The sequence below is a fragment of the Rhinopithecus bieti genome, unplaced genomic scaffold (genome assembly GCF_001698545.2).
Source record: "Rhinopithecus bieti isolate Rb0 unplaced genomic scaffold, ASM169854v2 scaffold_24306, whole genome shotgun sequence".
Lineage (NCBI taxonomy): Eukaryota > Metazoa > Chordata > Mammalia > Primates > Cercopithecidae > Rhinopithecus > Rhinopithecus bieti.
The window spans coordinates 913,771-929,551 of record NW_016811898.1 but is presented as its reverse complement, the minus strand read 5'-3'; the positions used below and the strand labels follow the sequence as shown (position 1 = coordinate 929,551).

The 15,781-nt window shown below is 44.4% G+C and overlaps 1 protein-coding gene across 1 annotated transcript in view; it reads left to right on the top strand.

Moving 5' to 3' along the window:
* The window catches only part of LOC108544245 (putative tetratricopeptide repeat protein 41), a 90,154-nt gene that overhangs the window by 40,019 nt on the left and 34,354 nt on the right, over positions 1-15,781 (top strand). The window contains 3 exon segments of the mRNA XM_017895296.1: positions 1,371-1,610; positions 6,873-7,071; positions 7,977-8,155. Coding sequence (XP_017750785.1) covers positions 1,371-1,610; positions 6,873-7,071; positions 7,977-8,155 — 618 coding nt within the window.

The following is a 15,781-nucleotide window of genomic DNA, read 5'->3' as shown; positions in this document are numbered from 1 at the left end:
GGAGGGAGGGAGGGAGGGAGGGAGGGAAGGAAGGAAGGAAGGAAGGACACATTGATTGGTGCAACATATTGTCTTGCCCTGTTTTTTTGCTCTACAATTTGCATTTCTGTAAAGAAAATTGACTTCAAATTTACTGCATCCTCCTGCTCCTACAAGGAGGTGGAAACTAGTTCTCTGTGCCCTTAGAATAGTCACTCAGGTAAAGTGGCCTGTGGCTGTGTTGCCCTCCATCTCCAGGTTTGTGCAGGAAAGCCTGGGTCTCCTCCCCATCAAAGACTACTCCACCCCCCAGCTCTGCCCATCCACCCCCACTGAGGCCCAGGGACCTCAGCCATAGGTGCAGGAAGAGCTTGGTTAAGCTGAGGCCAGCTGGGTGTAGTGGCTCACACCTCTAATTCCAGCATTTTGGGAAGCCAAGGTGGGTGGACCACATGAGCCCTGGAGTTCAAGACCAGGCTGGGCAACATGGGGAATCCCTGTCTCTACAAAATATACAAAAAATCAGTCGGACCTGATGACACGCACCTATAGTCCCAGCTACTAGGGAGGCTGAGGTGGGAGGATTGCCTGAGGCCAGGAGGTTGAGGTTACAGTGAACCATAATTGTGCCACTGCACTCCAGCCTGGGTGACAGACTGAGACCATGTCTAAAAAAAAAAAAAAAAAAAAAGTGCTAAGGCCAACCTCAGGGAAGCTTGACTGACTGGGGTTGCACAGCTCTGCCTTTGCTTCAAGATTGCAGGTAATTTGGACTCATTTCCCAGTCCTAGCATGGGAGATAAAGTCAGAGTGGCAGACTATGCGTTACCATTTCTCTGAATGGTCTGAAGGATCTCTTTATAGTCGGTTGATCATAAAGCCAGAAGGAGGTCCAGCTATGATGGAAAAATCTAAGGGTCAGGTGGGTAATGAAGAGCTGGCTTAAGTGGTGTCTGTGACTGTGTTTGACAGGAGAACAATCATACAGAAAAACCACTCACAGCCTTAAATGCAAATTAAGTGTTAGAAAACCTTAATAAAGACTGCTAGGCAGAAATGCTCGGTGTAATAATGAGCAAGCTTGCCAGTGTGTAACCAGAGCTCTGGGTGTGTTCGTTGTGACAATGGATGACAGCTTAATGGTTAACAGTATGTGTGGGCTCTGGAGCCAGGCTATCTGGGTTCAAATCCCAGTTCTGCCTTTATTTCTGTGTGACCTTGGGTAAGTTATTTCAGTTCTCTATGCTCCATTTTCCTCATTTGACAGGGGCTATAATAGTATTTCCTATAGGATGATTGAAAAAGAAGGTTGTTGAATCATATAAAACATTTGGAAAGATACCTGGCTCATGTTAGCTCTTATTCTTGTCATCATTGTGTTGTCTGAGCAGGTCTGGATGGTTGGGTGGCCGACGCTCTGTGCTTACTGTGCCTGTCGCATGGTGGCTTGGCTGAGGATGAGCTACTCCAGCTTTTGGACACGTTGGGCTACAGGAATCATTGCAAAGTGGCCACCTTGCACTGGGCTGCCTTCCGCAACGCCACCAAACAGTGGGTCCAGGAGAAGCCCAATGGCCTTCTGTATTTCTGGCACCAGTCCCTGCGAAGTGCAGTGGAGCACAAGCTTCTTGGTAAGTAAGGCTTGGGTCTGTGGAAATACCTGCTGGTTAAGGGGTTAAGGGACAGCAGGAGCTACATACAAGGGAAGCCTTGTAGTTGGGATTTTTCCCACAGAAACAAATCCATAGACATATATGAAAATGGTTATATGTTAGGGTTTGTACTTGATTATGAGTAACTGAGACCTGACTTCAATGGCTGGGGTTTGTTCTCTCCTATAATAGACTTCTGGGAACAGGCAGTCCTGAGCTGCTCTGTTGGCTCCACAGAGTCACCTAGGGCCCAGCTCCTTCTGTGTCACTGATTCACTACACTGCATGCATTCTCAAGGCCACCTCATTGGATGGCTGCTGGAGCTCCACCCATCAGGAAGGAGGAAAGGAGGATGAAGGCCTTGCTGCTTTCTTTTAAGGAGCTTTTCTGGAAATTTCATACCAACATTTCCACTTAAGTGTCTTTGACTCAGAACTTCATTAGTTGGCTACAGCTAGATATGAGGGAAGCTGGGGGTGGAGGTTTTAACTTGGTGCATTGCTACCCCAAAGCAAGGTGGTGTTCTAACACTAACAAAGAAGAGGTAAATAGATTCTGTTTCTGTGCCAATTCTTTTCTTTCTTTCTTTCTTTTTCTTTTTTTTTTTGAGTCTCATTCTTGTTGCGCAAGCTGGAGTGCAATGTTGTGATCTTGGCTCACTGCAACCTCCGCCTCCTGGGTTCAAACGGTTCTCCTGCCTCAGCCTCCCTAGTAGCTGGGATTACAGGCACCCACCACAATGCCTGGCTAACTTTTGTATTGTTTTAGTAGAGACGGGGTTTCGCCATGTTGGCCAGCCTGGTCTCGAACTCCTGACCTCAGGTGATCTGCCTACTGTAGCCTCTCAACTCTTCTCTAATTCTGAAATCGAATTCCTATCCCCTACTGAAAAGGACTGCAGGACTGCACCCAGGAAACTTTGGCAGTCACAGACACCTGACTTAGGAGCAGAGCACTGTTTGTCAGTTACTTGCATAGAGTGCTTCAGCTCTAAGGACTTGAAAAGTCTTTAAATCACAGTCACCGGGAAGATTCCAAGCTCATGCAAATTTCTTTTTAACTTTACTATGTTCTTTTTTACTTTTCTTTTTAACAAGATAAATCCTTTATACTGTTTCCCTCCTACATTGTAATCATTCCCACTATCTCAAGTTATGTGATGTGGAAGAGAGAGCAGGCCTAGGAATGAGGATGCTCTTAGATTTATGGGCACTCTTCTGTTCACTTGCTGTGTGATGGTTTGCAATGTGCTCAATTTCTCCGTTTGCCTGAGAGCAGTAATACCCTTGGTGGTGCAGGGACTAAAGTGTCATGGTGTGGTTGTTAAAATTCTGGGTGTGAATTGCACCCCATTTGCTGCTGTGTGTACCTACACATAAAGCACTGCTGACAGTATTCACTACTGTCAGAAGAAAAAAAAAATTGTCATGCTGCACAATCAGGCTGTGAATAGCATCAGGAATTGTAATAGCAATAATTCACCTCCATGTGGCCTGGGCAGGAGAAATAAGCCCATCCTCCAATGATGGAAAATATCCAAAAGCCAGAACTGTAGTACTTGAATCCACTATGTTGGGTTTGTTGTTGTTGTTGTTGTTGTAAACGGCTCTCTTTCTTGACTCTTGTCCAAATGTCATATCAGTCATTTTGAGGTAAGCTGGTCTCTTTTAGTCACATGCATCTGCATCCATTTTGCCTGTGAAATTAACGGCCTGTCTAGCATTATACTCAATTTGTAACCTAAATTACTCCTACCATAAATTGGCTAACCTGGAGAGACCCTTTGACCTCTAGGCTGTGATGGAGCAGCCTCTTTTCTGTTACTAAAACTGAGGATCGTTTGGTCTTACACACTTTGTATGTGTGTGCATACACAGATGCATGCATATTAGTGTGGCTGCAAAGGAATAGGGCAAAGGAGAGCTGCAAAGCTGAGAAATGCTCCTCTATTGCCTATAGGCCATTATGTCTTGTTAATACTGATCATGATAGCCACATTTGGTTTTCGTTACAGAATTTATTTGTAAGGATCAAGCAGTGGTTATTGGTCAAACCAATCCACATTGCCAGCTTTGAAGTGTTCAGATGCATTTTTTTTTTTTTGAGACAGAGTTTCACTCTTGTTTCCCAGGCTGGAGTGCAATGGCGCCATCTCAGCTCACCGCAACTTCTGCCTCCTGGGTTCAAGTGATTCTCCTGCCTCAGCCTCCTGAGTAGCTGGGATTACAGGCATGTGCCACCATTCTCGGCTAATTTTGTATTTTCAGTAGAGATGGGGTTTCTCCATGTTGGTCAGGCTGGTCTTGATCTCCTGACCTCAGGTAATCCATCCGCCTTGGCCTCCCAAAGTGTTAGGATTACAGGCATGAGCCAACTCGCCCGGTGGCAAATTTTTAAGTAAATGCAATAAAAAATCAACTGATGATCTTGAATTATGTGGGCCTAAAGATCTCAGGCACCCTCAAGCAAGTCTGAATTCCCTGAGACCTGTTCTAGCTTCACTGAATAGATGTTTGCTGAATGAATGTGCAGGTATCCCTGGCTGCTGGTTTTTTGGATCTGCTGTTTCTAGCAGCTTTCATCTCTATTGTTTTGAGACTCAGTACTAAACCTCAGCCTCCAGTATTTGCCTGGAATCAGTAGCTGGAGGGCTGAGCACAGGAGAGAAGGTGTGAGCCACCTGTATACAGCACCGTGGTCTCTGGAACATGAGCAGCCTTATTACTCCCTGTCCCTGTCCTCATCTCATGCTCAGGTCTGCATGCTGTTTGGCAAACAGAACCCACCTTCCTTCCTTCTGGAAATCACCATGGCATCTTCCTAGAAATGATTTCTTGTGGAGAGCAATGGCTTTGGAGTTGGACAGAACTGGCGTGACCTGACACGAGGTGCTTACTTACCTCCCTAAGACTCAGTTTTTCACCTGCAATATAGGGATAACAGGATTTGCCTTGAGGGTATTAAAATGCTAATTCATGTAAGGTACAGGATCCGGCACTACAATAAGCACTAGTGGTGGCCATTTAAGCCAAATGACAATATTTCTAGCCCCCCTCCCCCTCCCACCATGGAAAACACTTCCTGGCCCCCCTTGTTGGGTGGGGCCTTGTGACTAAGTGGCCACTGGCAACATTCAAGATGGCGACTGCTCTGTCAGTTCCACAGGGAGGAGACCTGGATTGGAGTTCCCAGTCTCCAACCTGTGATGGACGTAATAAACCTTTGCTCTTTTAAGCTACTGAGATTGGGGGTTGTCTATCAGTACAGCATAATCTAGCCCACCAATCTAGCACTACATAAACAGTGGCCATTTAGTCTATCATTGAGTGCTGCACTGTGTACGGAAAGATGATTCTGGGCTCAAACCATTCCTCACATCATATGTGTAGTTGGAGGAGCAGTGGCATTAAACCAGAAGGTTGGATTGCTACTTCTGCAGTTACTGGTCGTGTGCTGACCAGGGGTAAGTCACCTGTCTCTCTGATTTTGCCATATGGGAATGCATATCTATATCCTCCTCATGAGGTTATTTTAAATTAAATGCTGCGTTTTCTATGAAAATGTTTTCCATACTTTACGTATTGTGTTTAACTCTCCAGATCTTGAACCCAGATACTATTTATGCCAGTTCTTTTTCTCCCTCATTCCCACTCCACTTTCCCGATTTATAACCACACACATAGTTTTGCCACACACAGTGGAGGAGAGGAGTTTTTTTTTTCTTGCAGGGGCCTGTTAGGCACTGCACTTGCTGTCTGGGCACATCTGCACACTTTAGACCAGATAGCACGGGGTCTCTCTGTACGGGTGGGTGACCTGGAAATCATGTAATGGAAATGAAGAATGGTTGTTTAAACAGTGAGTTCCCCTTTGTTTAGAGTTCTTATGAAGAGCTGGGCTTGGTGTGCCACCTAGCTGTGTGTTCCATTATCTTGCAAGAAAAAGTGACAAGCAGAAAATTTAAAAATATTTCTATTTTAGTTTTCAAGGTTAGAGATCACCAGGATTTAGTTAAACAAACGCTTTTGTTTTTGAGAAGCTTATGTCTGGGCAGTATGATCTACTGGAACCATTTCTCTTTGGAAATGAAGATATAGTAGTCCTGGCTCCAATATCAAATTTGCCATTTGTTTGCCAGCTACCCCTTGGCTCATATGAGATCCAGGCAATGGCTTAACTTCTCCAAAATGCACACTCTCAATTGTTCAAAAGTGCTTATTTAAGCAGTAACCATAGTGTATATTTAAGAGACAGTCCAGCTATGGCCAGGCCCCAGCAGCTACTCATCCCTGGCAACCCTGGAGGGCAGCATGGATGGAGAAGAGCAGGCCCCCCAGCTCTACATCCTGTTATGAGAAAGGCCGGAACCACACTACAACGAGGCATCTCCATGGACCAAAATCAGCTGTCTATGGGATGCTCTGAGCTGCTGCCACCTGCTACAGGGTTTAGCCCAGGACTTCCTGCCTTCCAAGACCATGTCTGTAGAAGTCTGCTGGAAGAATGTCTGAAAGACAATTGCATCTTCCATTTAGTAACTCCACAACTTGGACAAAATCACCTTCCCTTTACCAGGGGAAAATCACTTCCTTTAACTGAAAGCCAGGCACCTCTCCCACAAAAAAGCCTGCCCCACATCCTTCACAGTGTGGCCGGCCAAGTGTGGCCCCACCACCCTCTCTGCCCTCCCTCCCGGGACATTGATTGGTCCTGTCTTGGGTTGGGCTAGTGAGCTGTAGAATTGAATCAATGTGAACTCAGGGAACTGGGGAAGGTTGAGCCTCCTCTTTGGTGTTGGGGTAAGATAACTGCTTTCAAGAGGACTGGTGAAAGTCCCCAGATGGCAGGATATTTGGTTTCAGAGTAAGGACTAGGTGCACCACCCCCATTGACTATTTATCAATCAAAATGTTTGTAACTTAAAATTTTTAATGAAGGATAATGAATATTAAAAAAATAATAATAAAGTAGAAAAGTAGGTTGAAAATGTTTCCTTGGGGGAGGGGAAAGACTTAACATGGAAAATCAACATGCCCACAAACTTCTCTAATTCTGGGTCAGCAAGCGTAACTAGAACAAATTCTTTGGTAAATTCAGACTGATGTATAATATACAATTTTTTCCCAGCTACCTTGACTTTTATTTCTCTAATTACAGCCACAGAGTTGTCATATTTTTGCTGTAGTATTTTCATGTACTAAAAAGTCAGAGGCGTTTAACTGTAATTGATGTTTAAATAGGTGTAATCGCTCCCGTCAGAGAAAGCAGTCCATGTTCATTTCAGAGCCCAATGAATCGCAAGAAAACATATTTTCACCAAGTGTTGATCAGATACTTCCAGCGGCAAACCTCTTTCTGGAGAGTGTATCAAGAATTGCCATGGTATATGAAAATGAGTGGATGCTTGCGGGGGTTGTGCGGCTTTCTCTCAAGCCCTAGGTAAGTCTTGCCATTTTTATCATTGTGTTTAGGCAGATTTAGCTTTCTCTTTTACCGGTTCTATGTTTAGATACCCATGGTTCCCTTGAATAAGTTGTATCATTCATTTATCCATTCAACCACCCATTCATTCATTCAGCTGGAACTATCCTCTGGCAGCAACTTCTGTGGTTGCTGGGTCTCCAGGGTTACTCCCCTTGGTCTGTCAGGCTCTGCAGAGTGTTCATTTCTCCTCTTCACTCTATATGGAGTCCTCTTAAAGTTAAGTGGCATTCCAGAGAGAGGAGGGCAAGGATGAGAGCTGGAAGAGGGTAAAAGATTGGGCAAGCTTTGCTAGACCCTGCTATCTGCTTCCCTTCCATTCCTTTCTTTTCCCTACACTACTTTCCCTTCCTTCTGCCTCCCTCCCTCCCTCCCACCCACCTCCCTTCCCTTCCTTGTCTCTTTCTTCTTTTCCTATTACTCATTAATTCAGCAAACATCTATTTATGACCGATCCTGTCTCCCACAACCTGCTAGGCCCTGAGGGTGCAGAAGTGAATAGATATAGCTTTAAGCCTGTAGGTGCTTTCCATCTAGTGGGGGAAGATGTGGAGCCAGAAAATTACTATACATGGTGGTAATGCCTCACTAGAGCAATGACGCAATGAACTGTTGCAAGCACAGAAGAGGGAGGGCCTGGTGCTCTGCCTGGTAGACCCAGGGAGCCTTCTCAGAGGAGGGGGTTTCCTGGGTGGATCAGGAGAATTGACTGCTGAAGAGTGAAAGGCTCATATTTATCTGACCTCCAAAAGATATGTTAGGTAAGACGTTTATGAGCAGGCTACTGAAATATGGTAAGTAGAAGAGCTTCCTTTAAGACCTGAAATACTAAAATTATATCTATTAATATATTGTGTCACAAGTATCACAGACTTTATATCAAAAATCCAAAGCCCGGGCTTCTGGACAAGGCTGCACCTCATTCACTTCTGGAATGTATTATTGGAGGCCGGCTATGACGTCTCTGAGGCCTACTTACTCTCAGTGGCCAAGATTAAAGCAGATCAGTGCCATACAATGAGGAAGAGCTGTATACTCTCAGGTATGTGAGTCGCAATCTTTCAGTAGTCCATTTTGCTGGGATATAGAGTGGCCAAAGTTATGATTCTCCTGTTTCCTCACATAATTCTGATCAATCCAATAGACCTCCCTGATTAGTCCTTTCTACGACAGAAGCCAACAAGTTTTGAAGACAAGAAATCAGGAAAAAGTGTTAATTTTGAAATGGCTTCTCTTTATCTTCTTGCAGTGACTTTTTTTTTTCTTTTACTTTTTCTTTTTTCTTTTGAGACGGAGTCTCACTCTGACATCAGGCTGGAGTGCAATGGCAAGATCTTGGCTCACTGCAACCTCTGCCTCCCAGGTACAAGTGATTCTCCTGCCTCAGCCTCCCGAGTAGCTGGGACTACAGGCACATGCCACCACGCCCGCCTAATTTTTGTATTTTTTGTAGAGATGGGGTTTCACCATGTTGGCCAGGATGGTCTCGATCTCTTGACCTCATGATCCACCTGCCTCAGCCTCCCAAAGTGCTGGGATTACAGGCGTGAGCCACTGCACCCGGCCACAATGACTTTTTTAGGGGTTTGTCCTTAACATTCTTTCTGTCTCTCCGCTTTTTCGTGGCTTCAACCACAGCCTTGGCACCTTCTGTCTTTCCAGCTTGAACCTCTTTTTGGAGTACCAGGTACATCCCCTCTTTTATGAGAGCTAGTAAGAGTATTACTGCTTGATTAACAACTTTCCTGAGTGAGCAGTTAACACTTCAAATTAAATAGGAGAAAATCTACATTATTTCAAGATTTTCTCTCCCAAATTGTTTTTTCCATGATCCCTCTGCCTGCTGATGGTAGCAGCAACTTTTTCCATCACTCAGTATTGAAAACAATACTTCAAGGTGTCCTCAATCAAAATGAGGACAGCTATTCTTTGACCTTCCCCTTTGCTGGCTTGGGTTTGGATAGCACTTTGGTTAATATTTCTTCTTTGTTCTCCATAAGCAAGCCCCTTTGCCTGCCCTCTCTCCTCTCACTCTCTCTCTTTCATCCTGCATTTCCTGGCTTATTAAACACAATAATAGCCTTCATTCATTCTTTCAACGAGTATTAACTCAGCACCTTCCCTGGACCATGAACTCATGGAGTCACTGACACAGCAATGAACAAGGAAATGAAATCCTTCTGGCTTTACAGTTCAGTGATCAGAACAGATTTTGAGCGTTTGTTATATATCTGGCTTTGAGTTAAGTACTTTATATATGTCGTTTTGTTTAATTCTCATAAAATTGCTATAATACTAGTAATATATTGATTGAAATTAAGGAAACTGAGTCTCAGACAGGTAAGTTGCTTGAGGTCTCCCAGATAGTTAGGAATAGATTTGGGCTTTACCACGTTTGTACCCCTTTTGATCCTTAAACATCTAGACTTTGCCTTGATCCTTATTGTCGTGTATGATTTAATTTCGGAATTTGTCTGACCCAGCAATCATCCACGTGGAAGAACCCAGGCAGTCCTCATGAGGATACATGCGTGTGGAATGCAGCCAGGATCTGTCTGGACATGGATCTATCTGGAAGTGTGTCAGTGCTTAGGGATGCAGGGCAGGGGAGTGGAAGGAAGGGGGCAGGAGGGGATGGTTCTGTTTGTCACAGAAAGCTGAACAGTAACCAGAGGAAGACTAAACCTCCAACAGGGGTAAAGGTCCTTCCAGATAACGCTACAATTGCTTATCATAGCATGGTTGTTATGGTGATGGAAGGGGCTAGGGGCTGAGAGTTGAAACTGGGAGGAAATCACCTAATATTTCAGTGTGTAAAGATTTCCTGGATGTAAATGAGCCAAGTTAGAATTAGGTAGGGAACATCGTATAGCTCTCCTGGTGATTCTGTAAACGTGATGTAACCTGTATCAATATCTAAGATCCTGCTGGTTCGTGTCTGTGTTACTCTGGACCCCCAGGGCCTCTCAGCAGGGAGTCCTGACCTCCGTAATTGCCTCTGACATACATCAGATTCAATCATGGCCAAGTCCTGTAGAATTTACTTCCATGAACACTCTGGCATCCATTTGCTCATCTCTCCCAGGGCCTCCTTTTGTCTGTCTGAACCAGTTTCATAAAGCAAGGCTGTGATCCAGCCTCTCTACTTATTGTAGCTCTTCACTGTCTTACCTTACCTCCCACCCTGGCTGGGAGAGTCAGCCCATGATCATTTGGGGGAGTTCTCCCCAAAGTCCTTCCAGGACTGTTTGGGCTTACTTTTCTCTCTTTGTGAGTTGCTGAAAGTAGAAGTCACAAGGTTAAGTACTTGTCACCAAAGCAATAGAGAAATTTGTTAGATTCATCAGAACAAGACGTAATTACAGCAGGAATCTCATATCATAGCCATAGGAGGTATTACAGTGATCTGGTCAGCTGTCTGGACCTCCCAGACATGTTTTCTTAACATGATTATGTAGCCAACACAGCCCTAAATCAATTCGCCCTCCTGCGGTGCTGCTGGAGGTAAGACCCTTAACTGGACTATTTTTTTTTTTTTTTTCAAAGAATTCTGGGAGAAATCCTGTTTTATAGTGTGCCATCCTGGGAGCTGCCTGCCAGTTCAACCCTGCCCTCCTTTTATAATAAAGAGGTCTGGACAAATGCTGACGTTCCTCCAGATTAATTTGACACTACTAACTGAGGGCCTGCTTGTGCCATACGTGGTGTTAGATGCCAAGGATATAGCAATGATAAGACAGACACGGATCTTGCTTAAGGCAGCTTATGGTCAGGTGTAAATGACAGACATTAAAAAGCAATTTGGCCTGAGAGGAGATGTTCAAAGTGGTGGTGGCACGGAACATAGAACAGGGAGGTGTCTCCTTGTTTTGAATCTGACAAAGTGACAAGGGGAAAGAATTCCAGGGAGAGGGAACAGCATGGTTGAAGATCCAGAGTTGAGAGGGAGCGTAGTGAGTCTGAAGAACTGAAGAGTTCAGCATGGCTACAAGAGAGGGTGGACAGTGAAGGCGAGCCCTGAGGCTGCAGGGGCAGGCAGGAGCCCAAGTACCAAGGTCATGCTAAGGAGTCAGCCTTTATCCAAACAGCTGTGGGCGGCCATGAGGGATTTAAGTAAGATGGTAACCAGTTTGGTTTTAAAAGGTCACCTTGGGTGTTGTGTAAAGAATGAAACAAAAAGGGACAAGTGTGGTGTCACGAAGAGCTGGTAGTGGTAATAACCCAGATGGCTGGCAATGTTGGCTTAGAAGGTGGGGTGGAAGGTTTGAAAATAGAATCCACAGGATGCAATCATCAAGTAGGTGCAAAAAAATGGAGGAGTCAGAGATGACTCCGACGGTTCTGACTTGAATGACCGGGTAGATGACACGGCCATGGGCCAAACAGGACACACTTCCAAAGGAGGGGGTTGGGGGGACAGAACCCATGTGGAGTTTGGAGTCACTGTAGAAAGCCAGGAGGGGGTAATCACTGGGCTCAGAGGAAAAGAGCCAAGCCAGAGGCGCATACCTGTTTTGGGATGGAAGCCAGGAGAGGGAAGGAGATTGTCAAGGAAGGGGAGAAGAGAAGTGGGCCTGGGAGAAAACTCCAAGGGCTGAGCAGGGGAGAAGGAAACAGCAAGAGAAGAAGGAGGGGTTAGAGAGGCAGGAGGAAAACTGGGACTGAGAGTTTGAAATTCCTCCAAGGGAGGATGGATGTCAACTAAATTAATTAAATATCTTCAGATTACATTTTGAGTTACCATCTTCTCTATGCTGTGTTAAAGCCCTACTCTGATACTTGAGATTTTTGGTAAAAGTCTGTTACAAACAAATGGTTTGGAGAAAGTAAAGGGGAATCCATTGTGTTCTACATTTGAAGACCGTGGATCAGAGAGGGGACAGCAAGCAGCCTCAGGAAGTGCAAACCCAGCGGGGATTTGGGGGCCCAGGTGCGGGCAGGAGTTTAGGGTCCAGAGCATCAGGTAGAGTCAGGCATCACCACTGAAGCCAGACAGATGGGGAAGGGGATGTCGGACAAAAACTCCTTTCCCCCAAACCCACCAGTGGGAAGAAGAGGCTTGAGGAGGGGAGGGCCAGATCCCGCTATTGGGTGAAGAACTTTCCAGGCAGGCATGCTTCAAAGTAGAAAGGGAGCTCCAATTCCTGGGGTCTGTGGGAGCATCCTCCCAACCACAGTGCCTAGCTTCACTCCCCATGCAGGAAATGACTAAGGATTCCCTTTTAGGGTCTCATTCTTCATTATCCCCTGCTGCTTTGAGAGATAAATAGGCTACTTATACTTTTGACTGCTGCCTGCTTCTGGAAAGTTCTTTAAAATCCCAGAGTTTTCTGAGGGTGCCTCAGTCTCATTAGTTGGCTGGGGGACTGGAAGGGTGTCTGATGTCTCTCCCGCTCCTCGCTCCTTGTTGCTGCTGCTGGGGTGCTGCTGGGGTAAGACCCTTAACAGGACTATTTTTTTTTTCAAAGAATTCTGGGAGAAATCCTGTTTTATAGTGTGCCATCCTGGGAGCTGCCTGCCAGTTCAACCCTGCCCTCCTTTTATAATAAAGAGGTCTGGGCAAATGCTGACATTCCTCTCTCCTAGTTCTTCCCTCTGGACCGTGAAGTTTGGCTCCCTCTGGTGGTTTGAGAATAACAAACATAACAGATTGATGGGAAATGATGTGCAGTTTGGAGTCTTGAACTTGTATCTCCTTGGGTGCTTCTTGCCCAGTCTACTTGGCGCCTAGGTTTGTCCTTCCCTGCGGCACTCATCTAGGGAAGTTGCATCTCTGATTGATGACTGGTAGAGAGGGCTTTGAGCCTAGAAGACAGCTTCTAGGCTTGGGTTAGTTTTTGTAGATTTCCTGTGGCATGATACTCTTGTTTTTGGTGGGAGCCCTGGACCACATCAAGGTGAAGAAAATCCAATTCTAGCTGAAGTTGCATTTCTGGACCGTGTCAAAGATTAGGAGAGACAGACTGGGAGCAGATATGGCATGTGCAAGCAAGTGATGGAGGTGCTCAGAGACATGATGCCTATGTATCCAACTGCCTATGTAAGTCTGCACTTGGATATGGTCTCCAAAACATCTGAGACCTAACATGTCTAAAACTGAACTCATGAACATCCTTCCAAAATCAGGTTCTTTCCCAGGAACTGTCTCTGTAATTCTCACCTTGGAGTCATCCTAGACACCTTCCTCTCCTTTACCTCCTCCCCAAATCTATTTCATCAATGAGCCCTGACATTTTTTACTTCCTGTTTTTCAAACTTACTCACTTCTCCATCTCTGCCACCACTGTCCTTCTCTAAGCTATCACCAGGGCAGCCATATACCATTGTGAAGATTACTAATATGCATTTAAGGTTCCTCTGTGTCTTTTCATAGTTTAGACTTCATTTATTTTTATTGTTGAATAATATTCCATTGTATGGATTTACCATGGTTTGTTTATTCTTTCACTTGCTGAAGGATATTTTGGATAATTTCAGTTATTGGTGATTATGAATAAACCTGCTATAAACATTTACATGCAAGTTTTTGTGTGTGCACAAGTTTTCAAATCAATTGGGTAAATATCTGGGAGTACAATTGTTGGATCGTATGGTAAGAATATACTTGTTTTGTAAGAAACTGTCAAATTGTCTTTCACAATGGCTGCAAAATTTTACATTTTCACCAGCAATGAATGAGAGTTCCTGTTGCTCTGCATCCTCATCAGCATTTGGTTTTGTCAGTTTTTTGGATTTGGGCCATTCTAATAGGTGTATAGTGGTATCTCATTACTGGTTTAATATGCAATTGCCTAGTAACAAATGATGTTGACCATCTTTACGTATACTTACTTGGTACCTGTACATCTCCTTTGGTGAATTGTCTGTTCAAATCTGTTTACCATTTTAAAATAAACTTTATTTTAAGTTCAGAGGTACATGCACAGGTTTGTTATATACGTAAATTGCATGTCATGGGGGTTTGGTGTACAGATTATTTCATCCCCCAGGTAATAAGCATAGTACTTAATAGGTAGTTTTTTGATCTTCACCTCCTCCCACACTCCAGCCTCAAGTAGGCCCCAATATCTGTTGTTTGTTGCATGTGCATTCATTGTGTGCATATGTACTCAATGTTTAGCTCCCACTTATAAATGAGAACATGCAGTATTTGGTTTTCTGTTCCTGCATTAGTTTGCTTAGTGTAATGAACTCCAGTTCCATCCATGTTCCTGCAAAAGACATGATCTTGTTCTTTTTTTATGGCTGCATTGTATTCCAAAGTGTGTATATACCGTATTTTCTTTTTCTTTTTGAGGCAGCGTCCTGCTCTGTCACCCAGGCTGGAGTGCAGTGGCGTGATCTTGGCTCACTGGAACCTCCCCCTCCTGAGTTCAAGTGATTCTCATGCCTCAGCCTCCTGAGTAGCTGGGACTATAGGTGTGGCACCACCACACTCAGCTAATTTTTGTATTTTTAGTAGAGATGGGGTTTCACCATGTTGGCCAGGGTGGTCTCGAATTCCTGACCTCAAGTGACCCACCTGCCTTAGCCTCACAAAGTGCTGCAATTACAGGGATGAGTCACTGTGTCCAGACCCATATTTTCTTTATCTAGCCTACCACTGATGGGCGTTTAGGTTGATTCCATGTCTTTGCTATTATGAATAGTGCTGCAGTGAACATACGTGTGCATATGTCTTTATGTAGAATGATTTATATTCCTTTGGGATATACTCAATAATGGGATTTCTGGGCCAAATGGTAATTCTAAGTTCTTTGAGAAATTGTCAAACTGCTTTCCACAATGACTGAACTAATATGCACTCCCACCAGCAATGTATGAGCCTTCCCTTTTCTCTGCAACCTTGCCACCATCTGTTATTTTTTGACTTTTGTAGCCATTCTGACTGGTGTAAGATGATATCTTATTGTGGTTTTGATTTGCATTTCTCTAGTGATTAATGATGATGAGCATTTTTTCATATGTTTGTTAGCTGCATGTATGTCTTCTTTTGAAAAGTGTCTGTGCAGGTCCTTTGCTCACTTTTTTTTTTATTATTGTACTTTATGTTCTAGGGTACATGTGCACAACGTGCAGTTTTGTTACATATGTATACATGTGCCATGTTGGTGTGCTGCACCCATTAACTTGTCATTTACATTAGGTATATCTCCTAATGCTATCCCTCCCCCCTCCTCCCACCCCACAACAGGCCCCGGTGTGTGATGTTCCCCTTCCTGTGTCCAAGTGATCTCATTGTTCAGTTCCCACCTGTGAGTGAGAACACGCAGTGTTTGGTTTTCTGTTCTTGCGATAGTTTGCTGAGAATGATGGTTTCTAGCTGCATCCATGTCCCTACAAAGGACATGAACTCATCCTTTTTTATGTTGGCATAGTATTCCATGGTGTATATGTGCCACATTTTCTTAATCCAGTCTGTCATTGATGGACATCTGGGTTGGTTCCAAGTCTTTGCTATTGTGAATAGTGCCACAATAAACATACGTGTGCATGTGTCTTTATAGCAGCATGATTTAGAATCCTTTGGGTATATACCCAGTAACGGGATGGCTGGGTCAAATGGTATTTCTAGTTCTAGATCCTTGAGGAATCGCCACACTGTCTTCCACAATGGTTGAACTAGTTGACAGTCCCACCAACAGTGTAAATGTGTTCCTATTTCTCC